Genomic DNA, 26,220 nt, shown 5'->3' on the forward strand with positions numbered 1-26,220 from the left:
ACTCAAAAGAAGATGTCATTTTAAATTCTGGAAACTTTGCTTTCAACCAATATCTCCACAGACAAGATATTAATATTACAGTACATTCTGCTAGTGATTAGAAATGTGAATCAGAATTTAATGTCATGAATATGCAGAATCACAGTGCAAACCACATTTTAAAATAAAATGAATTGAAATAAATAAAATAGTGCAAGGAAAAGAAAAAAACAAGGTGAGGCAGTGTCTGTGGTTCATTGTTCGACTCTGATGACAGAGGGGAAGAACCTGTCCTTGCACCACTAAGTGCTCCCCCAAAGGTAGCAGAGTGAAGAGGGCATGGCCTAGGTCAGGGGTGGCCAAACTTGCTTGACATAAGAGCCACATACGATAAACTTCAGATGTTTGAGGGCCACGATCACGCGATCGCAAGCCAGCCCACTAAACCTACCATTGTGAAGCCCCGACTAGTACAATTCCTATCAGCCAATGTACTTCCACAAGCCACACATTATATGTCAAAGGGTCGCATGTGGCTTGTGGGTTTGCTTGAGCATAGAGGCAGCTTTCTTAAGACACTGCCTCAATGGAGTGAAGACTGGTGATGTCCAAAGCTGAGTTAACAATCCACTAGAGTTTATTTATTGTCTTGAGTGTTGTTACCTCCGTACCAGAGACTGATACACCCAGACAGAATGGTCTCCACGATACACCTGTAGAAGCTTTCGGGAATCTTTGGTGACGTATCGAATCTCCTCAAACTCCTTACAAAGTATATCCTCTGGCAAGTCTTCTTCATGATTGCATCAACATGGAGGTTCCAGGACTGTTGACACCCAGTAATTTGAAGTTTTTGACCCTCTCCACTGCTGGCCCCTTGTTGAGGACTGGGTCGTGTTCTCCTGATTTCCTCTTGAAATTAAAATTTAGATGTACAGCACAGTAACAGGGCCCCTTCTGGCCCACAAGCCCTTGCCGCCCAATTGACTCTTGTATGTTTTGAACAGTGGGGGGGGGAAACCAAAGCTCAACGAGGGATCCAAACCCCGGTCGTTGGTGTGCTAACCACGCTGCCCTTGGTGCACCTCCTTGGTTTTGCTAACAATGAGTTCAAGGTTGAATGGAGTATCGAATTGCACCGGCTCTTTTGACACCAACCAATCGAGCCAATGTGACTTGCACTGTTTCCCGCATCCATGCAATCCTTCTCTATATTATAGAAAGACTTCTTTGTTTTGTGAAAGAACGATTTTGTTTTGGGCCAATTTACCGGAGCTTTCTGCAGGAGAGTTGCTGGCAACTGCAAGTGTGGAGTTGGCATGTACCTCGTTTGACTGCTGGGTTTCCACTGGATGTTCCTCGCACATCCAAAGAGGCGCAGGTTGGAAGGTAAATTGGCCACTTGAAGTAGTACCCAGTACATGGACGAATGGAGACTCTTGGATTGGGTTCATGGAAATGTAAAGGGACTAAAGGACTGCCTATCCTTCCAGATATTCTAGGGCAGCAATGCCATTTTGCCTGCAATTCACAAAATTGTACAAGAACATATAACATTCAGGTAAGTCAATCACCCATAAAAATGCAGGCAATTGCTGCTCCATTAGTCTCCTGCCAGTCATCAACAAAGTAACAGCAGAAGCTATTATCACTCATACCATCAAACATTACTCAACAACAACCTCCTTTTACTTGGTTCCAGTACCAGGGACAGAGCCAAGTGCTGAATGCCATAGAAGAAGAAATCACAGATTTAGCTGGAGAAATAATACATCCAAAAATTGAAACACAACTAGGCTTAATTGGATCGTGCAGGTGAGGAGCGGGAACAGAGGGAAGAGGAGGGAGAAAGAGGTATCCGATAACTGGATCCGCATCAGATACACAATAGAGGAGTCATGGCAGAACTTTGGGGAATGGGCAAGTGGGGCCAATTAACAGAGGTCAACTAAAAACCCAGAACAGGCACAGGCGAAGAAGACCAACAGCCATTTATCTGAATGCAGTGAGATTTGGGCAAGGTTGACAAGTGGTAAATAACAATCACAAAATGCAAGCAATAACCATGTCCAACACAAGAGACTGCAGATGCTAGAACCTGGAGGAAAGAACAAATTGCTGGAAGAACTCAGCGGGTCAAGCAGCATCTTTCTATAATATAGAGAAGGATTGCATGGATGCGGGAAACAGTGCAAGTCACGTTGGCTCGATTGGTTGGTGTCAAAAGAGCCGGTGCAATCATGATGTTTGAATGACCTATTCGATACTCCATACAACCTTGCACTCAACGTTAGCAAAACCAAGGAGGTGCACCAAGGGCAACTCTGTCATAGCACCAGCGACCGGGGTTTGGACCCCACATTGTCTGTAAGGAGTTTGTGCATTCTCCCCATGTCTGCATGGGTTTCCTCCAGAGCTTTGGTTTCCCCCCACTGTTCAAAACATACAAGGTCAATTGGGTGGCAAGGGCTTGTGGGTCAGAAGGCCAGAAGGCCCTATTACCGTGCTGTACGCCTAAATTTTAATTTCAGGAGGAAAATAAAGTCGACGTTTTGGGTTGAGACCCTGCTGAGATCCTCCAGACTGGAGAAAAGAACCAAGGCTGTAGTCTCTCAACCTGATTTAAATGTCTGATTATTATTTAAGTCAATGGGGATGAGTGGTGCAGAAAATCGAATTGCATTACGAGGCTAACAGAAACTGAGATTTATACCTTGCCAGTTACACTAAATAATGAAGGGTTATCATAGTGGAGCATTTACTGTAAATTGAAAAAGGTGAAATCCTCCAATCAGTCCATAAAAACAAAGATATTGCAATACTGAACTTCTAAAAGTCAGGTGTGAATGGACTATTATACAACTGTGGCAAAACCAATGCAAGTCAAAGAATGTAGTTAGCATTCATCTCTTGTGCATCTCAAATTTGATGTCAGGTGTCCTTGGACCCTGATTCTAGATTTGCCAAGCTGCAATGGGTAAGATTTCTCTCCTCGCTCTTCAGTAAAAAGCCAAAGGCAATATTGCCAATTGGCTGTTATTGCAGCCAAAAAGTGAAAGCCTCCTATTCACACAGTCCACTTATTCCTCTAAATTATTTATCACTTTACTTTTAGGCAAGTGACTTGTTACGGCAATAAACCCGAGGTACTATAAAGTGTCGAGGTCACTCAATTCTTTTAAATAATAAAGTACTGCATTCTACTTTCTGCATATCCTCTGTACCATAGAAACTCGTAAATTATTTTGAAGTACTCGAGATGGCAGAGGCCGACAGCATCGAATCCACGCTGCTGAAGATCCAACTGCGCTGGGTAAGTCACATCTCCAGAATGGAGGACCATCGCCTTCCCAAGATCGTGTTATATGGCGAGCTCTCCACTGGCCACCGTGACAGAGGTGCACCAAAGAAGAGGTACAAGGACTGCCTAAAGAAATCTCTTGGTGCCTGCCACATTGACCACCGCCAGTGGGCTGATCTCGCCTCAAACCGTGCATCTTGGCACCTCACAGTTCGGCGGGCAGCAACCTCCTTTGAAGAAGACCGCAGAGCCCACCTCACTGACAAAAGGCAAAGGAGGAAAAACCCAACACCCAACCCCAACCCACCAATTTTCCCCTGCAACCGCTGCAACCATGTCTGCCTGTCCCGCATCGGACTTGTCAGCCACAAACGAGCCTGTAGCTGACGTGGACACTTACCCCTCCATAAATCTTCGTCTGCGAAGCCAAGCCAAAGAAAAAAGAAATTATGTACCAGGGTGCAGCAATAGAAATGAGCCCAGATGGTGTTATTTTTAAAATAATATTTTTAATTATTAACTAACAATGATATAACACCATCTAATTTATTTTCACTTACCTAAACTAAAATAAATTTATCTACACTTATCTAACAACCTCCAACTACGTGCAAATATACTGGTTTGTGTGTGGAGTACCCCAAGCCACCACTGCTCAAGGCCCAATTCTCAGAAGTTCAAAGCTCATTTCCAGAAATTCAGCGATGACAGGTAGGCTTGAAATTGATGCGACACACAGGCTTTAGATGGGTAAGACACGCAGGCCTTAGTTAAATGCGACACAGAGGCTTTCGATGGATCAGACACCAGGCCTTAGATGGATGCAACATACAGGATTTAAATTAACTGGGAGTGTCAGAAACCCTTGTTGAGGTGCTTCCAACAAAATATTCTTTTTGGACGAGTGCAAACCAAGCCAACCCTCTTCTTTGGCGTAGGGGATACGAAGCAAGTGATGCTCACAAAGCTTCCAGAACCCTTTTCGTGGGTCAGCCGAACTAGTCATCACCCAAACACAGTATTTGTTCTGCAACTAGAACCCTTTTCGTGGGTCAGTTGAACAAAAGTGACCTTCATTCTTTTTGGCCACAGAGTGGTCTTTTGTCCTCTGTAACTAACAGATTGACTATAACCACATATGAGGCCAATCCAGCACAGTATTTCTTCTTCAGAGAGCTGTTGGCTCCTGCACTGTCTCCTTAAAATAGCCCCTGAGCAAAACTGTGCACTGTTTCTTCAATATGCTGGTCACATAGTCTCTGCACCCGGGATTTTCAGAGCTTCTCTCCACACTCTACAAATGTATCCATTTAGGAACATACTTCAAAGCCTGCTGTCAGTTCACAGTCATTTTCTGAAACCTGCAGGCTTTTGTTCAATCTGTTCTCCTGGCAGTCACACACATATGGAAATGAACTGAAAAATGGGAGCACGTCACAATATTTAATTTACATCGCTATGTACAGTATATATGCTGTTTGCATGCTTCTATGCACTAAAGATGACCTAGAGATCTGCTGTTTTGTCAGGTTTATATGTACAATCAGATGACAATAAAGTTGAAACTGAATATCTTGGTCTTCCGTTGGAATTTATTGAGTGAATCTCATTCAATCAGCTGATCTTCATGAATATCTAGGATGGGTTATTCAACTTCAGAAGTCATCACAGCCAATGCAATCCCAACGACTACAATCAGTTACCAGAGATTTCACAAGCAAAATCTCATCTGCCACTTTAGTATAATAGAGCGTCTGCATCTCATTGTTAGAGATCTATCGGTTGGGTAAAACCTTGGTGGTCCTGCCAGTTCCACGAGCACCTAAACACCCCAAAGAATGCTATTTTCAAGGGAATTCGGCCCGTTTTCCTAAATCAATATCATCTCTAACTCAATGCTGTTTCCATAACAACATTATAACATTAACTATATTCCAAATACAGTAAAACCCCTGGTATCTGGCACCTATGGGGATTGGTAGATGCTGGATAAGTGTATTTTCCGGTTGCTTGAGATTGGGTGGCAAACGAAGAGTGAGGCAAGCCATTTTCCTAAATTTTTTTGCTGATTGCTTCAATTCCAGATAACGGGGGTTTCATTGCACCTAGTAAGCGCTAGAGAGCCAATAAAAGGAGGTACAAGGCACTACGGAAAAGCAAAACTTTCTTGATCAGAAATCCGGGTTAATTTTACCACTTTTGGCCGGGGAACATTATATCACACTCTAATTCTGAGTCCATGAAGAGAAAGGTATTACATTACCAAGAAAAAGAAAAAAACCCACAAGAGCATTATTATAGTTTATGTGTGTGAGCAAATACAAACATTATTCGTATCAAGGTGTTCAGATGTCAAACCCCAAGAGTGAAACTGTGCAGTTTTTAAACACTCAACTCAAGCATAAGATTACAGTGTTCAAACTGCTTGAGGCTATTTTTTAAAAAATAATACAACCTCGAGTCACGCAATTTGAGCAAAAGATTCATCCATGTAGTTAATTAGAACAGAGCACTGATAAACAACGACAAAAGAGTAAACAGTTGCGCCACTGGTTATTACACTAAAAGCTTCAGACTGTGCAACATTTTACAAGCTTTAGTGTGACTTCGGTTTCACATTTTAATCATAACAATTTTATTCCCAAGAAACCTACCCTTATTTACAAAATGTTGTTTCATTTTTGTTTGGATTATGAATGTAATTAAATTGATCTGAACAAGCATTACACCCAAGCTAACCATTTTAAAAAAAAATAAGAATGGCAATGGAAAGAGCCACAGCCACCACAGCAAAAACACACAGAACACCCAGCTTCACCCTTTGTTGGCCCTTTGGATAAACAAACAAGATTCACAGTTCAATATGATACTTTAGGATTAGTTCCTTCCCATTATTAGAAACTGTGATCTGGTAAAAGCTGCATATATTTAATGTTTATCATAACCTTGAATCAGTTTTAAATTAATCTTAAAAGTAATAATTTATTGTGTTTTTTTTCTGTTCAGTGAAACCCCCCCCGGTTACCTGGCACCAATGGGGACTGATAGATGCTAGATAAGTGTATAAGCTTGAGATTGCGTGGATTGACAAGTTAATGGTGAGATACACTGATTTTAAACGCACGTTTTTTTACCTATTTATTTTCCTTGATTTTTTTATTTGCCAGATGCTTGAATTCTGGATATCAGGGGTTTCACTGAACATTACAAAAAACCTTCAAGAACCAGTGGTTCTCAGCCTTTCTTCACCCACAGGCCTGCTTATATACTCCTTTACTTAAAGTGGCCCACCTATAATAAACCTATGGACTACCCACTGCCATAAGTTCATGCCCATGAATTGTCTAGCATCACCTTGAGGTGTGCTGTTGCCGTGTGATGTATCATGAAGAAAAAAGTGTTTCCAATTCAGACTATTGGCTACTGTTAGGTCTGCTTTGTTCATGAATGAGTGAGACAAACACCAGGCTGAGTCGAAATCAGGGTTCTTTGTTCTTTATTACCGGATTGTAACACTTGCGACTAACCATGTTAGTCGGAGAATGCATTCTGCCGTTATCAGCAAAATGGTGATTTTTTATACCCTTGGATATGTGCTTAGAACATCATCATATCATTACTTGTCCAATGACTAAAACTGTTGCTATCCTTTCCCTGCTAGCTTCCTGCCTCTCAATCCATCAATGTCTCTCTTATCTTGTAAGTACAAGGATGCATTCACATCTTGTTACAGCCCTGCACATTCCCATCTCATGATGTTTTACCTAACACTACAGAGGATAATGAAAATTTTGCTTCCTGAACTCTTTTGGGAATATTTTATGGATTTTGGGTAGCTCTTCAAGAAAATTCCCTTAAAATTTTCCTGTCCCATACATTATCAGTACAGACCATTGCGCACGTGGAAGATATGGTCGGCCTGTATTAACTATAACCTGGTTAACTCTTGAACTGATCGAGCAGTTGTAGGTGATTAGGGATGCACGCTAAACCTTGGGGCTTGACAATGACACCTACAGCCTGTGTCTGAATAAATAAGATTTTTATGACATGACCTTCATTTTTTTTATTAAAACCTATTTTTGTGATTTTCTGTAATATAGTAAGTTGAACCATGAAATTCCACATGTCATTAAATTCATTTTCGCATTTGCCCTTGGACCTCTTCCCTGTTAATCTTGGTGCAGTCAGTGATGAACATGGTGAAAGGTTTCACCGGGACATTGCCACCAAAGAAAGGCAAAATGGAATCTATCAATGCTGGCCGACTATTGTTGGACACAAGAGATATCAGGTGGTGAGTACAAATGAAAATCAGCGGGAAAACATTTTAGGTCAGTTGAACTAATGCAATGAGTCAGGATCATTATGCGATTAAACAGGCTAAATTCAATCAAAGTTCATTTAAAGTTTCTCCAACTTCCGACATGACACAGCAAATCTGAAATGATCTTTGTGTTCAGATTGAAGTTTCTATCGTAATCCCCAACTATTTTTCAAGAAGCAAATTTTGTTGTCCAGTGTACCCATAGCTCAGATTGCCCACCTAGTTCTAAGTACATCTAGTTTCCAAGTCCAACCTGCAAAACACCAAATAGTTACAACATGGGAAGAGGTCAGTGAATTAGTCGCAAAGTGTCATCCTTTTGCTCTCCACTTTCTAGCTCTCAAAAACTTTTTTTCATAAATACTTTGGTCCCTCCTGAAGAGCAAAGGGGAATTTGAACAACTTAGACTTTGATTTTTCTCCTTGAATTGGTACCCAACAATAGATGTCAAGTTGATCATCTAACACAACAAAAAAGTAGTGTCTGAAAGGCACAAGAGGGGCATCTAAAAATAAACAGTGCTCCAGGGGTTAACGTTTTTAGAAGTCTTTCTCATATAACAATCTCTGATCACTTCTGGGATAAGCCAATTTGTTCCTATGGCTGCAGTGTTTACACAATGGTAGGAAATCTTTTGAAAAAAACCACGCAATGGGAAGAGTGCCAATATTGTAGAACATGCAACAAAGTTATGGTAGAAAACAAGTTGCATTAGAAGGTATCGACACCATAGCCAGGCTTCAGAAATGTGAAAAAGCACAGAACCTCAAGTTAGGGTTCTGGGTTTTGTAGGTAGGGTAGGGAAAAGCAGAATTTTCTACTTGACACAAAAAGTACAACTATTGTACCATCACTAACTAATAGAAGTGAACTATTCCTAGCACTTAATACCCCAGACTTGATACTGAAATCACAAATGGAATAATCATTTGCTGCATTACTCAATCATTTTGTAGTGCAAACTGGAATTCCATTTATGACTATTTCTTGACTCGGGCAAATCTAACCACAGTTCAGCTGAACAGTAATTAGATTTATCATTATCATCTGATTGTACCTATATAACCTGACAAAAACAGCATCTCTCCAGATCATGTTGCACACATAAAATACACAGTACATAGTGATCACATAGAGACACAAAAATAAGTTTATATACTGTAAACACTTGGAATGATGGTTACAGAATACAGTTCATCAATCTCACAGGCTGGCGGCCCTGATTTTGATTATCCTGCACTGCCTTCTTGATCTAATGGATTACAGAGATACTGTGCATTGGATGGAAAGAGTTTAATTTCTTGACCACACCTCCAGAAAGAGAGACCCCAGTGATCCTCTCGGCTGATTACATGATCCTGTACAGACTTTCGGTCTGCTGTTTCGCAGCTAACAAGTGCAGGCACTGCTGCACCTTCCTGACTAATGAGAGGTCGTGAGTCCAGAACAGGTCATCCTTTATAGGTACGCCAAGGAACTTTGTGCTGTCCACGAGAGAACCATTGCTGTGTAGTGGAGAATGGTCAACCGTCGACCTCCAGAAATCCACAAATCTTTTGTCTTGTCCAAGTTGAGACTCGGATTGTCATTCTCGCTCCATTTTATGAGCCTTTCAATCTCCCCTCTGTCAGCCAACTCATCATTGTTGCTGATGAGGCCAACATCCGCAAATTTGACGAGTCTGTTAAAAATGAATCGAGCAGTGCCATCATGAGTCAAGAGCGTGAACAGCAGCGAGCTTGAGGATTTGCTGTCCACTTGGACAGACTCCGTAAGCAAGTCCAGAATCCATTTGCAGAGAGGGGTGTTGAAGCCCAGCAAGGACAGTTTGTCCACCAGCCTCTCAGAAATGTGTTAAACACGGAGCTGAAGTCAATAAACAACAGCCTTTAATGTAATCTGCGCATGTGTGCCCTTTAACCAACTTATTAACAACCTCCAATAAAATCCAATATGAATTTAAATTTTATTTGGGTCTTACCTCTGTGCAGTTAATCACACAGAAATAACTATGACACACCAGCATGTACAATCTCCTTCTGGTTTCGTCATGTCTGAAGGACAGTGTTACATGAGGTTAATGTAATAGACTACTCCTGCCACCTTGTGTCACTAGATCATGGTTGAGATACCATAAAACATAGGAGTAGAAATGGTCTATTCAGTCCATCAAGTCTACCCCACTATTTAATCGTGAGCTGATTCATTTTTCCACTCAGCCCCGCTGCCTAGCCTTCTCCCCATAACCTTTGATGCCCTGACTAATCAAGAACCGATCAATCACTGTCTCAAATACACCTTGGCCTCCACAACTGCCTGTGCCAACAAATTCCACAGATTCACATCCCTCTGGCTGAAAAAAATTCCTCCGCCCTCTGGATCTCTGTTCTAAATAGATGCCCTTCAATCCTGAAAGTTGTGCCCTGAAGAGAGTCCTGGACTCTCCCATCATGGGAAACAACCTTTCTATGCCCTTCAATCCTGAAAGTTGTGCCCTGAAGAGAGTCCTGGACTCTCCCATCATGGGAAACAATCTTTCTACATCTATTCTGTCCGTGCTTTTCAACAATTTAAATGTTTCAATGAAATACCTACTGGTTGAACATGAGCCCTCTATCAACAAGTTGATTGAAGAAGAAACTCAGTTAAATCGATACACCAGCTGAATTTACTAACTTCAATGCTGGAATTGTCCATATTCCAACACCACATATTCAACTAATATCAATGCCTGCAAGACAAGTTTTACACAAAACAATTCTTTGTTTCAAATCATTCCACCCAATCTGAGAGAGCTCAAAATACTCTCAACACAATAAGGTCAAGTAGAAATTACATTGGAGTCTTATCCCAGAAGTATTAGTTTACATTTAAACCCCAACTCATCCTACCTAGATTCACTTCGCATCAGTGAGTAAAAGAAAAAGAGCCACAAAAATTTAAGAAATCAAACTTTCATGCAATCATTCACCTAATCTTGATGGATAATAAAAATCTGCCCGATTCCAACCCATCTTTACAGTTATTGAATGACCCTGAAATATTCAGTTTAACCACCCCAGAGCCAATAACATTAGTGATTATTAAATAAAATATTGGACAAAATTTTGGACAAAGATGCAAGTTCTTAATTGAAGGGAAGAATTGCAGGGGATTAGGTTGAGAAGAGGGACAAAGAGAGACAGAGGAAGAAGAAAGAGCAAGATATGAGAGGGAACAATGGTGAGGAAGAGAAAGGAATGAGAGAAAAAGAGAGAGGGTTTAGAAGTTCAAATGAGACGGGCGAAAATTAGTGTAGTGGTTTGCGCAATACTTTTCCTATCGGGACCGGGGTTTGAATCCCGTGCTCTGTAAGGAGCTTGTACATTCTCCCTGTGTCTGTGTGGGTTTACTCTGTGTCTTTCAGTTTGCTACCACTGTTCAAAAATATAGCGGGAGTGTAGGTCAATTGGGTGTAATTGGGCAGCAAGGGCTCGTCGGCCGAAAGGGCCCGGTGCTGAATGTCTAAAATTTAAATATAGTTCAGTGGAGGAATTCCAATCATATTTTATTCAATACACAGATCAACAAATGTTCAGACACCAAAAATAATGAAATGTAATTGAAGAGAAGGTCAGAAAAGAGGAGTTACAGTAGCATTTATTAAAGTAGTAGGGTCAAAGTGTCCATCATAATTTTCAATCCTTTGATCCAAGATGGCTGAAGGCACAAGAAAGGATTGTTACAGGATTGTTACAGGATTGTTAGTGAGTTTTCACTATCAGGTCACTGAAATCCTAGCATCTTTGCTTGAATATCTTGAAAAAATTTAATTTTCTGCAGTTCACTGAGTACATAAAGGGAAAAAGAGAAAAAAAAAAGGATAACCAGTGAAAAAAATGGGTACCCATAGAATCAATGTGGTCAACTCCACATGGAGCCACAGGGGATGGGCAAGGTCCTCAACAAGTACCTCTCTGCTTTTACTGTGGAGAAAGACACGAGGTTTGAGGAACTTGAGGTCTATTCTTGAGAATATTCAGTATCGTGAATGAAGAGGGACTGAAAGTCCAAACGCATATGAACAGAAACAAATCTCCTGGGCCTGATCAGATCGATAAGGAGTTTGTACTTTCTCCCAACGTCTGCATGGGTTTCCCCAGGTCCCTCCCACCCTCCAAAACATGTGGTTTGTAGGTTAATTTGGGTGTAATTGAGTCCACGCTGCTGAAGATCCAGCTGCGCTGGGTGGGTCACGTCTCCAGAATGGAGGACCATCGCCTTCCCAAGATCGTGTTATATGGCGAGCTCTCCACTGGCCACCGTGACAGAGGTGCACCAAAGAAAAGGTACAAGGACTGCCTAAAGAAATCTCTTGGTGCCTGCCACATTGACCACCGCCAGTGGGCTGATATCGCCTCAAACCGTGCATCTTGGCGCCTCACAGTTTGGCGGGCAGCAACCTCCTTTGAAGAAGACCGCAGAGCCCACCTCACTAACAAAAGGCAAAGGAGGAAAAACCCAACACCCAACCCCAACCAACCAATTTTCCCCTGCAACCGTGTCTGCCTGTCCCGCATCGAACTTGTCAGCCACAAACGAGCCTGCAGCTGACGTGGACATTTACCCCCTCCATAAATCTTCGTCCGCGAAGCCAAGCCAAAGAAAGAAGAATTGGTCAGCACAGGTTTAAATGGCTGGAATTGGCTTTTTCTGTGCTGTAAATTTTAAAAAAACAAAGACGCAGATAGATTGAAATGGGACTTTTTATTTGAAACACAATGCTTTTGGAATTCTAAATACTTTTATAAATTGGATATGATCAGCCAAAAGCAAAAGTGATTACAAATAAACAAATGTCAAAACCCTTTTTGTTAGAAAGGTCTTCTAGACAAGGTTATCCATTATCACCTTTATTATTTGCATTAGCAATTAGGCCATTAGAAGAAATAATTAGAACTGATAAAGAGATTAAAGGTTTTGAAGTAGGTAATAAAAATCATAAAATTAGTTTATTTGCAGATGAAGTAAAGAGTATATTTAATGAGACCAGAAATATCGTCAAGTAAGTTGAACGAGAGATTAAAATATGGATTAGCATCAGGTTAATAAAGTCAATATTGACAAAAGTGAGGTGATGCCTATGGTGGATATGGATTATTCTCAGTGTAAAAGATTGACAAAATTTAAATGGCAAAATGATGCAATTAAATATTTGGGAATAAAAATATTAATAATTTGTTTAATTATTTGCCATTATTATAAAAGTAGGAAGAAGATTTGAGAAGATGGAAAGACTTACCAATAACGTTAATAGGATGAGTGAATTGTATTAAAATGAATATTTTTCTGTTGTGAATTGTATTAAAATGAATATTTTTCTGTTGTGAATTGTATTAAAATGAATATTTTTCTGTTGTGACCTGGCCATTGCCAGACCACAGAAACTACCAGAAAACAGAAATTGACCCCTAAGGGAACCCACTATGTAAACAAATCAAAGGCAGAACAAAACTTAAAACAGGAAATAATATTGTGGGCCAGCACAGTTAGCGGAATGCCTTTACAGCACCAATGATCTGAACCTCGGTTTGAGTCCCACGCTTTCTGTAAGGAGTTTGTACCAAGAGCGGCAGATTCAACCTTTACAGCACCAGGGATCAGGACTGTGGTTCAAGTCCTACACTGTCTGTAAGGAGTTTGTACTAACAGCGGCAGATTCTGCTAACTCCCATGCCGGACCATGGGAGTTACCAGACCACAGAGCGCCGATAAGAGAGGTACAACTTGTACTATCAAGATAGAATCTAGCTTGTCTCTATGCAGACCATCACTGTGAAGGTTCAGAGAAAGAAAAATTGATTTGACAAGAAACACGAATATACAGACCATGGAATCCCTTTCCATGGTCAATAAAGATTGATGGGTGGGGGGGTGAAGGGGAGTGTGGTGCCTTTTAAGGCAGAACTGCAAAGGAAAACACTGTCTCGCATTGTAATCAGCAAAGAACTGTTTTAATCTCATTTTTAGACCATTTTTAAGTCACTTCTGGTTTAACCATTCCAAAACAGGAAGTGACGTCATGACGATCCCGCTGTGTTTCTCAGCCTGTGGGTTTCGTTCCCGAGATGCAGGGGGTCCAGTGGCATCTCAGCGCAGGCCCCCTGGACTCGTGGTTGGCCGGCATTACAGGGACAATTCGAACGTGAAGCCCCGCCCTCCCACCCCTTCCCCCACCCAACCCCCACTACAAGGAGAAATATTTTAATGCTTTTTCCTCAAACTGTCCCATGATGGGAGCAGTCAGGACACAGATTAGTTTTGTTTTTGGACACTGCAAGTTTCAGGCAAGGTAGAACTAAACTGGCCCAGGCCAAAGGAAGATAAAATGACCCTCTACACACAGAATATCAAAGGATACTCACTGCATCATACTGGGCAAGGAATTCCTGAGGCTTGACTTTGATGTTTTCTGTGTCGACTTTCACCTCCACCATTGGGTTCAGGTTCTGTGCACGTTCCAAAGACGCTTCAGCCCGATTTCTTCCCACCGAACCAGCGGGAATGAGGAATTGAGATCTTGCATCCTCTGGCGTAGTCTGTAGTCAAGATGAGTTTTATTAAATGACAAAAATAATTTGAAAGTGAACAATCAGAAATTCGGGAAATTATGACGTTCTTGAAAACTTTATTGGATGGCTAGATTTGTTCTTGACATCACATTTGGTCAGTGGGGCACCTAATCTGTAAGGAATCCTCAGTTTACAATGGAACAGAGAGACCATACAGCCCATCAGCTCTGTTTCACCATTCAGATCTCAACTGATCTGTGACTGTTCCACATGCTTGCTTTTTCGGGTTAACAAAATGTTTTGCCTGAATCCGGAAAATCCAAAAGTCTGGACCGACCCAATCCTCACGCAGTTTGGATTTTACGACTTTTACTGCAGCGGAGTGAATGGGCTAATTGGGTCACATGGCTGTATTTGGTTGGCACGTGCACATGGGCCGAAAGGGCTTGTTGCTGTGCTGTATCTCTAAATTATAAAAAACACGATGAAGCTCTAATAAACAGTTGTGCAGATCGGAGTTGAATGGCCTGCTCCAGGTTTTGTTTTCCTTATGAGCATGTTTGGTAGCACATGCCGATCATGCAGTGTTTTGATGCTGTTTAACTACTGCCATGAATCACAGCTAATGAATAGTTGACTCCCTCGTGCTGCTAACGGTGAGAGTACTTCACATGTCTGAATGTTTCATATTCCAAACTTTCCCAGGTCGGCGCCAAAGTGGGTGGGGGAGGTGGGACTATGCTCACGGCCATCCCTCGCCATCAGACCCATCCCCGCCCGTGTCACTAGCATGCCTCAAGCGTTAACTGGCTCCGCACAATAAAAGCAGGGCTTTCGGCTGCTATGTCAGAGGGACGGAGGAAGCTTACGTCCACTCAGCAGGTAGGCCACCGCCAGCAACACCCCCCCCCCCACACTGAGCGAGTTGACGGCTGTCGGACTGTGCCCTACCCGGTTACCCTAATGCCTCCTCTAACACTCAATCTGGCGCCGACCCTGGTTCTTATGAAAGAGCAAGTGTTAGTTCACTCACTGCTATGAAACAAGGGCCATCTCGAGCATCGAGTCCTCGCTGCTGAAGATCCAGCTGCGCTGGATGGGTCACGTCTCCAGAATGGAGGACCATCGCCTTCCCAAGATCGTGTTATATGGCGAGCTCTCCACTGGCCACCGAGACAGAGGTGCACCAAAGAAAAGGTACAAGGACTGCCTAAAGAAATCTCTTGGTGCCTGCCACATTGACCACTGCCAGTGGGCTGATCTCGCCTCCAACCGTGCATCTTGGCGCCTCACAGTTCGGCGGGCAGCAACCTCCTTTGAAGAAGACCGCAGAGCCCACCTCACTGACAAAAGGCAAAGGAGGAAAAACCCAACACCCAACCCAAACCAACCAACCAATTTTCCCTTGCAACCGCTGCAATCGTGTCTGCCTGTCCCGCATCGGACTTGTCAGCCACAAACGAGCCTGCAGCTGACGTGGACTTTTTACCCCCTCCATAAATCTTCGTCCGCGAAGCCAAGCCAAAGAATGAAACAAGGGATGACACCTGATAAAGCATGTACCAAGCTAACAGATTATAACAGGGGCTGCAGATGTTGGAACCCTGAAACACATAAATTCAGGAAATACTCATCAGGTTGGTCAGCATCAGTATGGAAAGAAATAGTTCTACCGAAGGTCCTGAATCCAAATCAATTCTTTCTCACCCCTACTGATGCTGTTTAACCTACTGAGTACTTTTAGCATTTTGTTTTTTGTCAGGTTGTAACATCTGAAGGACTTCCATTTAATGAATCACATCAGCAGACTTACAGCATTTTTTTTTAAACCTTTTGGACTCCGTGTCCCTGTTTGCAGGGACTACCAACAAGTGCACATGCTCCCATGTCCCCGTTTTCTGGGACCATTTTTATACCCAACCACCAGCTGGTTCGTACTGCTGTTCATAGTGTAGTTTTGTCGTGGACACAGTCCGGAGTATATATTATGAAAGGTTAAAAATGGCCAGAGTACAAAGGGTCAAAACTCAGGATCAGTGGGCCAGATAACTGCTTTCTGCATTGCATCATTCTATAATTCAATTATGTATATTAATTTTATTTCTGAATCCAACAAAGCTTCGCCCCTCCTTTTCTCTTCCCATCAATGATCTGACCTCTAATGCATCCCCTTTTAGGAACGAAGACGAGGAATTATTCTTCATCTTATAACAAACCTTAAAACCTACGTCTTTAATCGAGCTTTTGGCCATTTATCCTAATGAGCCTTTGCATCATTTTGTCTTTTAACATGCCTTGCACAGATGCCAGTTGTTGCAGGAGTACCAAACATTAATGTGACAAACTTCACTGGAATACCTGCTGATGGTCGAGTAGAGTCAGTGCTTTGACGCCTGCCAGAATAAGATTTTTGGCCACTTCAGCTCCAAGCCCCTTCATCCCCACCAGCAGCACACGGGAGCCACGAAGCCTGTGAAATATTGACCTTTCATTCGTTACTAACAGCCACAATGCTTAAACACCACAGAAACAAAATAAGCAGGCAGCAAGCCAAACGCAGATGCTGAAAATCGGAAATAAAAGCAGAATATGCTAGGAAAGCCCTGCAGGCCAAGCACCATTCATAAATTTAATAATTTTTCTTATAAATCTTTTTTTTTTAATTTAGATATTCAGTTCGGTAACAGGCCTAACCCACAGGCCTGTACTGCCTAATTACTCCCAATTGATGTTTTCTGTGTCGACTTTCACCTCCACCATTGGGTTCGGGTTCTGTGCACGTTCCAAAGATGCTTCAGCCCGATTTCATCCCACAGATCCAGCGGGAATGAGGAATTGAGATCTTGCATCCTCTGGCGTAGTCTGTAGTCAAGATGAGTTTTATTAAATGACAAAAAATAATTTGAAAGTGAACAATCAGAAATTCGGGAAATTATGATGTTCTTGAAAACTTTATTGGATGGCGAGATTTGTTCTTGACATCACATTTGGTCAGTGGGGCACCTAATCTGTAAGGAACCAGACACACATTCCCCTGTCCTTCCCTATCGGCCTACCGCAGTCCCTCCGTGACTCTCTTGTCCAATCCTCCCTGCCCACCAATTGTCCCCTCTGTACCTACACCTGTGAACACAGGAGAAGCTCCATTTCCTCTTGTTACACTATTGGGACTAGACTGCACACATTAGTTCCTTGTAGTTCACTTAACTAGTGACCATTTGTGGACACACTTGAACCTTCACCACCATTCAGGGCCCCAAACAGTCCTTCCAAGTGAAGCAACATTTCATTTGTGAATCTGCAGGGGTCGTCTACTGCATCTGGTGCTCTCGTTGTGGCCTCCTCTGGATCAGAGAGACTGGACACAGACTGGGAGGTCACTTTGTTGAGCACCTCACCTCTGTCTGTTGCAATAGCGTGGATCTCCCAGGGGCCACCCTTTTCAATTCCCTGTCCCATTCCCTTGCTGACATATCTGTTCATGGTCTCATGCACTGACACCCACAAATTGGAGGAACACCACCTCATCTTCTGACTGGGCAACCTCCAACTGGATGGCATTAATGTTGATTTTTCTGGTTTTCATTTAAACCTCCACCCCCCCCCCAACTTCTTCCCCCATCATCTTCCCCAGCTCTGTTTCTCCCTTCTTTCGCACAGACATGATAAATTCTCACCTCTCCCCTCATCATATCCAATTAATACCTTTTGTTAGTCTAGATTCCTCCCTCAGCCACACCTGTGAATTCTGAGATTTTCTGCTTTTGGTTCATTCTGCTTATTCCTTGAAGAAGGGCTCAGGCCCAAAATGTTGGCGATATATCTTTGCATTTTATGGATGCTGGAAAAACCGTTTGAGTTCCTCCAGCATTTCGATGTGTTTTACTACAATCACAGCATTTGCAGACCAAGTTTATTGTCATCTGATTTCACAAGAACAAGCGGATGAAACAGCTTTCTCTGGTCTTCGGTGAAAAACGCACAGACACACCACCAGACATAGCACATGCACAGACCAACCATGCATATGCAGAACAAGTATTTATATATACATATAAATAAATATTGTTTCATGAATATGAGAGTCTCGGAGGGTCAGTGTGATCAGTTCCTTTGGTCGTTCAGCGTTCTCACTGCCCGTGGGAAGAAGCTGATCCTCAGCCTGGTGGTGCTGGCTCTGATCCTCCTGGATCTCTTCCCCGACGGGAGCAGCTGAGCGAAGCTGTGTGCGGGATGGAAGAAATCCTTAATGATTTTGAGCGCCCCCTTCTGACAACAATCCCGACAGATCACGCTGATGGGGAGTAGATGGAGACTCCAGTGATTCTCTCTGCCACTTGTTGATTGAACTCCGATCCATTTTGTCTGCAGCAACTGTACCATAATTTGATGCAGCCGGCCAGGACATTCTCAATAGAGCTCCTGGTGAAGGTTGACGTAATGGTGGCCAGTAGACTTGGGCGCTTCAGTCTTCTCAAGCAGTGCAGTCACAGTTCATGACATTTGAGTGACAAGTGTGACCACAAATGGTCACTAGTTAAGTGAACTACAAGGAAATGTTGCTTGGGGCCCCGAATGGTGGTGAGGGAGGAGGTGTGGGCACTGGCGTTGCCCTTCCTGCAGTCACAGGGGTAGATACCAAGGGGGCAATCAGAGAGAAGGGATGAGTGGACAAGGGAGTAATCTAGAGGCCATCGGTGCTCTGTGATTAGTAAGGGATTACTTAAGATGGTATGTGAGTGGGAAGATAAAGGCTGAAAGCCATTGTTTTGATCGTACCTAATTAACTCGATATGTGCACAGATACATAACTCCAAAGGAAATGGGTCAATGACAATTTTTCTCATGCAAAATATTTCAGTAACAAATTGGCCTAGAACAGTGGTTCGCAACCTTCCCCCCCCCCCCCCAACTCACATACCACCTTGTGGCCCCTTACTCATCACAAAACACCTATGGCATAAGGATTACTTAAGGTGGTATGTGAGTGGAAAGAAAACGTTTGAAAACCACGGTGTACTTGGAGGAAGGAGTTCCAGGATTTGGTCTCTGCAAAAATAAAAAAGCAGCGATAGGTTTTCAAGTTGCACCAGTGTGCATGAAATATGGGAACACCATGCAGGCAATCTTCTCTTGCACCGATTGCATGTGTCCAGTGGGTAAGAAAACTGCCATCAAATTAGCCCACTGCTCTACTTCATCCATGACTGTACGGACAGGGACAATTCAAATGCTGTCTACAAGTTTACCAATAACACCACGGTTGCCGCCAGGATCACAAAAAGGAACAAGGAAGCATACAGGAGGGCTCAGCTCTTTGAGAGGTGTCACGCCATCAACCTTGCACTCAATATCATCAAAACCAAGGAAATGATTGCACCCTTCAGGAGGAAGTCCTCATCGAGGGTTCAGTGGTGGAGAATGTCAAGAACTTCAAATTCGTGGGTGTCAACATCTCTGAGGATCTGTCCTGGGGCCTCCATGTCAATGCAATCACAAAGAAGGCTCTCCAGTGGCTAGACTTCATAAGGAGATTTGGCATGTCACCAAAGACTCTTGAAAACTTCCACAGGTGTACTGTGGAGAGCAATCTGACTGGTTGCATCACTGTCTATGGAAGAACCAATGCTCAGGACAAGAAAAATCTCTAGGGAAGTTGTTAACTCGGCCAGCGATATCACTAGTCTTCACTCCATCGAGGACATTGACCAAAGGGGGTGTCTTAAGAAGCAGCCTCTATACTCAAGAGCCCCCACCATCCATACCATGCCCTCTTCACTCTGCTACCATCAGGAAAGAGGTACAGGAGCGTGAAGATGAACACTCAATGGCTCAAGGACAGCTTCTTCCCCTCTGTCATCAGATTCCTGAATGAACAATGACCACAGATAATGCCTCATTTGGATTTTTTTTCTTACACTATTTTTAGCTATTTTGTAAAGTGGTTCACGTAAATGTTTTGCCCTGTGACGCTGCCACAAAACAACAAATTTCATGACATGTTCATGACAATAAATTCTGATTCTGAGGCTCTGATAGCTCAGTGGTTAGAGCACTGGTTTGGTAAACCAGGGATCACAAGTTCATCCCTTGCTGAGGGCTTTGTGAGGGGCACTGGACAAAGTGATGACTCTCTGTCTTCCTTACAATAGTCAGTTATGCAGGCAAGGGATCTTTAGAAGACAATTGCTCAAAAAGATTTTGGTTGTGAAAGAAAATGCATTTTCCAGTACCTTGTGGGGCTCTCAAGAAGATTAGTGAGGGGCTCTGAAGCTGAAGAACTCACAGGCGGCGGCGGGCTGTGGGCACCTCGAGGCGAGGAACCCACGGAGGCTGTGGGCCTCTGCCGACTGCATCGAGGGATTCACATCAGGCTGCGGACTGCTGGAGACTGCCTCAAGGGTTACCAGGTATCGGAAGCAGGATGCGAGAGCACTGAACGGTTCCTGATCATGTTGGAAGTTCCGATCTAGAGCTCAGTCTACTGATGATTTGGACTGGAGTCTGTGTGAGAGCGGGAACGCTGGAGACGAATCCACAGATATTTGGGGTCTCTCTTTTGCTTCACTTTCCCTGGCTGTAAGAGGCACTTCAGGCAATTTCTGCCATTGGAGAATTGGTCTTCTGCCCTACGCCAGACAAATTCTGTGTGATATTGCTCTGCCTTTATTACATGGCAATAAAGAATGCAGGCAAGAAATCTTTAAAATTCAATCAATAAGCCCTTTCAGATGGACCCTCCACCTTGAGGGCGGCAGCAGGAGTTGATCTTAACCTGCAGACTCATCTTTCAGGTGCCAGCCCTAAAAGGCTGCTGCAGCGTCGCCTGGTCCACCTGCCTGTTCATATCCAGAGGTGCCTCGTAGCACCTCCGGATCTGATGGTGGCGGGGCGACTGGTGCCACAGCTCCACTGTAATAAATATGTGGCGTAGAAATGGCCATCTTCCATATCCATAATCCCCCACGTTGGTAGAACCGCTCTGTGTTTCCCACAACAGTCCCAGCTGCGTGGGGGAATTATGGGTAGTGAAGACCGCCATTGCTATGCTGCATTTTGAGCCGCAGAGAGCAGCACCAGTGCAGGAGCGGCCAGCTGGAATGTGACAGCCTCCACCGCCCAACATCCCCCGCCGATCTCCCCTCCCCAGTGGGGCAGGGTTTGCCAGGTAGTGGGATGGGGGTGCTGTCAGGCAGCGGGGTGGGGTGGGCGATCAGGCAGCGGGGTGGGGTGGGCTGTCAGGCAGCAGGGTGGGTTGGGCTGGCAGGCAGAGGGGCGGGCTGTCGTAATGGGGCAGGGTATATCAGGCAGTGGGGCGCTGTCAGGCAGCGGGCAGCTGTCAAGCAGCAGGGAATTGGGTCGTCGGCTGGTTGAGTTATCAACCCCCCCCGGCAGCCGCTCACATTCAAGTGCGTCGGCGGAGCGCGGCACTCCGCCAATTATCCCTCCCAGGGGGAGGGTTGGCATTGGCACCTCGGAGGCACTTCTGCTGCATTGAGGCGAGTATGTCTTTGGCCACAAGGGTGGTGGGGGGAAGATTACCGTGGGGTGTTCAGACCACTTGAAAGGGCCTAATTGCTCTAAAAGATTTGGGGAATGGTTGTGAAAGGAAATGCAAGAGGACATGAATGGAGGCAAGGAATGCATAGAGATGCAGTACAGATTCCACTGGTGATGCACTTGGGTTGCAGTACAGCTCTGTCTGTATATTAAACACACCAACCTCGGCCCCATGGACATACAATGACTCCACGTTCTGAGTGGGAGGAAGATGCCGCCAACATCATCCCAGGTGGCGGCGCCTTTAAGGAAGGCGGCGGCGCCTTTAAGGAAGGCGGCGGCGCCTTTAAGGAAGGCGGCGGCGCCTTTAAGGAAGGCGGCGGCGCCTTTAAGGAAGGCGGCGGCGCCTTTAAGGAAGGCGGCGGCGCCTTTAAGGAAGGCGGCGGCGCCTTTAAGGAAGGCGGCGGCGCCTTTAAGGAAGGCGGCGGCGCCTTTAAGGAAGGCGGCGGCGCCTTTAAGGAAGGCGGCGGCGCCTTTAAGGAAGGCGGCGGCGCCTTTAAGGAAGGCGGCGGCGCCTTTAAGGAAGGCGGCGGCGCCTTTAAGGAAGGCGGCGGCGCCTTTAAGGAAGGCGGCGGCGCCTTTAAGGAAGGCGGCGGCGCCTTTAAGGAAGGCGGCGGCGCCTTTAAGGAAGGCGGCGGCGCCTTTAAGGAAGGCGGCGGCGCCTTTAAGGAAGGCGGCGGCGCCTTTAAGGAAGGCGGCGGCGCCTTTAAGGAAGGCGGCGGCGCCTTTAAGGAAGGCGGCGGCGCCTTTAAGGAAGGCGGCGGCGCCTTTAAGGAAGGCGGCGGCGCCTTTAAGGAAGGCGGCGGCGCCCTGACCCCATTCGCAGCCCAACCCCAGCCCGGGCGCCACTGCTCTATTCACCGTTTCTGGGCCTCCAGGCCCCACAGGCGGATCTGGCGGTCGTACTGGGCCGCCTCCTCCTCGCTGATCACCGCTTCGTCCTTCTCCACCATGGCGACGCTCGCTGCCCCCGACCGGCGCGCTGGACTGCGTCATCGCGGCGCCCCGCCCCGACGCGGTGACGTCACACAGGGGCGAAACGCGGAAGTCGGCCGGGGCGAGACGCGGAAGTTCGCTCCGATGTTTCGGACTGAGCCCCTTCCACAAGCAAAGCCCAAGAATAACACCAGCCACAACTTCAGTCCAGACCAGAGGACCCCAAAACCACTTGCTTTTAATCATCTTTGCCCATGGAAACAGAATCAAACTTTAACTTATCGTTCTCGACCCCCCCCCCCCCCCTTCTAATGCTCAGCCCAAGTGTGGGCAAGTTCAGTCCAATCTCACTGGTTGCAGGCAATTCTTGTACTGTGCACCGAAGTTAACAGGTCACCAGACTTTGGGGCTTCAACAGGTGCAATGGTCACCGCTCCGGGGAGGGGGGGGGGGGGGGGTTCTCGTTGGTCTTCAGAGAGAGTGAGCGTTTCTTGTTTCAGGTCATCGCAGAGTCCCTTCCTGTTTCTCCTCTTCCAAGGGAAAGACTGGACAGCCAGTCCTCTCCTTTGACCAGGCCAAAGCCTGCCAGCTTGTCCCTCTGGAACCGATGTCTGCGTCTCTTCTCTCTCACTCTCTGAGAGCAAAGCCTGTTGTTTTCTCCTCTCTGTCTGCAAAGATCACATGGCCTTCCAGACAGCAAGCTCTGTTTTCCAGGCAAAGCTGCGACTGCCTCTTGTGACATTTGTTGCCCTGTTTGCAAATGACAGTCCTCATGAGTCTGAACACTCTTGCAAAAGTTCCTGCAAAAATTCTGTTTTAAAGTGTTTATGTGTGACCTGCTCGATCAAACCTTTCCCAATTTATCTCCCAAACACCTCTGTATACTCTGTCACACTACAAGCATTAATACGGAGCATTCAGTATAAATCTGTTCCCCATGTCATTGCGGACAAGTAATAGTGTCATATCCAGCCCCACCCAGCACACACAATCTTTAAAACGTTCCGCAGTGGGTGTGTGGTTCGTTTGGATCTACGGAGAGGGATGTTATCAGTCGCGGCACTTTGTTGTTGTTGTAAAGGAGCCCTAGGTACGATCTGTTCCGGTTCATCGGTCAGGATATAACTGGGCAGTGGAGAAGATGATCTTGGCAGTCTTTACGGAGTTGGGGTGCTACCATGGCATCAGATCCTATTTGTCTGATGGCCATTTCCATGGGTTTACTTCTGTCCGAGGTGCTTTGAGTTGTGTCTCCTGGCACGTACTGCACCTGACTATATTCTCAATGGAAGGCCGCCAGACATACATCCTGGCTAGTGCTTTCACCTTGTACTTAACGTGAGCATTACACTTTCCAAAACCTCCCCCGTAACAGTTTTTAAGGTGGGGTCCGTGTCTGTAAAAGAGCTCTAGGTATGATATGTTCCGGTTCAACAGTCAGGATATAACTGGGCGGTGGAGAAGATGATCTTGGCGGTCTTTTTGGAGTTGGGGTGCAAAGACCCAGCGTGCTGCTTGCCTGGTCTCTGCTTTCAGTTGCCCTTCTTGATGGTATCTCCTCGATCGGTGGTCTCGGCCCTTCTCCGTGTCTGTGGTGGAGATGCTTCTACTGGTAGCTGGGTCGGCCCCTCACTGAAAACACTATCCTTTCCGGCTTCGGGTGTCATTGTGTCATCCACTGATCTTAGTTGGCCGATGTGTCTTTTCCTTATCAGATTCAAGATTCCTTTATTGTCAGTGCAATATTACATAAAATTGCCTTTAATCTGCCTATAAAGCAGATGGATTCGCCATCAGCAGAAATTGCCGGATGCTTCTGACAGTCAGAGAGAGAGAGAAGCAAGAGAGAGTCCCCAGAGTAATTAGGCCCTTTCCTACAGGCAAAAACCTGGGTGTAAAGGTGGAGATTCTCTGCCCTTACAGTGGGAGACTTACCTCCAAGAACGCGCCCTGGCCGGCTCCAAGGTGTTGACTGCAATCCCTCTCAGGGGAAAGGTCACTGGCAGAGCGCAGCACTCTGCTGCCTAGCATGAATGCAGTACCACTGCAAGTGGCTGGTTAGGGGCGGGGTGAGCCGTCAGCTCATGACCCATCTCACTCCCCCCCCCTCCCTCCGTGACCTCCTCAGCCAGTGGCGGCAATCAGGGCAGGGGCGGCCGGGGTGGTCTGTGACAATCCCTCCGGCCTCCGGCACCTCACCGGGCCGCTCTTCAGCACCAGCGCCTCAATACGCAGTAGAGCAATGGCTGTCTATCTTACCCATAATCCCCCACACAGCTGGAACTGTTCTGGGAAACGCAGAGCTGATCCAGGTGTGTGGGGGATATGGGTAACGAAGTCGGCCATTACACGGCATGTATGTACGGTAGTCGCACCTCCTGAAAGCTGCATCAACGCCCCAGCTGAAAGGGCACATCGGAGCTGGCTTTTCCAGCCTGCATGAAAAGGTAAGAAATACTTTTTCAATCGGCTTTTAAGCCGGCCTCCATGCGGAGGCCATCTATGAAAAGGCATACTGAGTGTCTGTGGTTTCAATGCCCGCAGCCCCACAGCCTTCAGACCAAACCATCTGCAGCCCAAACTCCAGATCTGGACCTCTGACACATTCGGGAACCCTGCAACACCCTCGGCGCCCTCTCGCACCCCGGCTCCAGCGCCTGGTACCCCCTCAGCCAGTCTCCAGCAATCCACAGCCTGGTGCAAATTCTTTTACCGCAGTCTCCAGCTGCCCGCAGCTTGCGTGGATTCCTCACCTGGAGTCGCCTCTGTGTGATCTTCTGACACAGAGCCCCTCCCTGGTCCACCGCTTTGGTCACTGTTATATAGTCAGGATCATGTGAACTATTTTGGAACCGCGTGAGAATACTGTAGTAATTGTAGAGCACCACTGTGGGGCATTGTAGCGTGAATATAAGCTCTCAGGACTGGGAGGAGAACATACGCTTTTATTAGCTTATAACTGAGTAGAGTCTTAGAATGGTCTTCAGAAGGGCTCAGGGTTTAGGCAGGAAACCTGGGTTATATATGGGTAGATGGGAGCATAACTGGGAGGCAGAGCCAGCCATCAGTACAACACATCACCAGTGAATCTCAGTTCATTGCATTCACCCCTTCCTGCAGAATTTAGGGTCTGTGGATGAAGACAAAGAAAACTGATTGAGAAAAAAATTTGAAAAAATTAAGTTATTTACAAATTTAAGGGATCTGGAGATTCTGGTGGAACGCCTAAGCACAGGAGAGCCTTGGGTCTCCTGGTCCCTTTTGTGAGGGAGGAGTGGCTTGCGGGGTCTCCGGCTCTACGGTGGAGGGGGATGCACTTTCCTCCAGAACTGGATTCCCTGATGCCCTGACTGGGACTGGCGAGAATGAGCTCTGCAGCTCGAAGAGCACTTGAGCTGAAGATGTGCCAAGTGAAGAGAAAAGACAAGGAGAAGATACACAACATAAAAGGAAACAATAATGAGGACTCCGACACCCAGATACTGGACATTGAATCCCTACACCTTCACGAGATGTTGGGTGAGATGAAAGATGGAAGCAAGTTGCACACAAGGATCCAAATACA

At 45.4% G+C, this 26,220-nt stretch overlaps 1 protein-coding gene across 1 annotated transcript in view; it reads right to left on the reverse strand.

Annotated features, from left to right (window-relative positions):
• Positions 1-22,714, reverse strand: part of sae1 (SUMO1 activating enzyme subunit 1) — a 123,000-nt gene extending 100,286 nt beyond the window's left edge. The window contains exons 1-3 of the mRNA XM_069907933.1: positions 22,581-22,714; positions 16,518-16,629; positions 14,013-14,186 (exon numbers count right to left, since the gene is read on the reverse strand). Coding sequence (XP_069764034.1) covers positions 14,013-14,186; positions 16,518-16,629; positions 22,581-22,672 — 378 coding nt within the window. The 5' untranslated portion in view covers positions 22,673-22,714. The remainder of the gene's footprint in view (positions 1-14,012; positions 14,187-16,517; positions 16,630-22,580) is intronic.
• Between the last annotated feature and the right edge of the window lie 3,506 nt (positions 22,715-26,220).

The sequence above is a fragment of the Narcine bancroftii genome, chromosome 13 (assembly GCF_036971445.1).
Source record: "Narcine bancroftii isolate sNarBan1 chromosome 13, sNarBan1.hap1, whole genome shotgun sequence".
Classification (NCBI taxonomy): Eukaryota; Metazoa; Chordata; class Chondrichthyes; order Torpediniformes; family Narcinidae; genus Narcine; species Narcine bancroftii.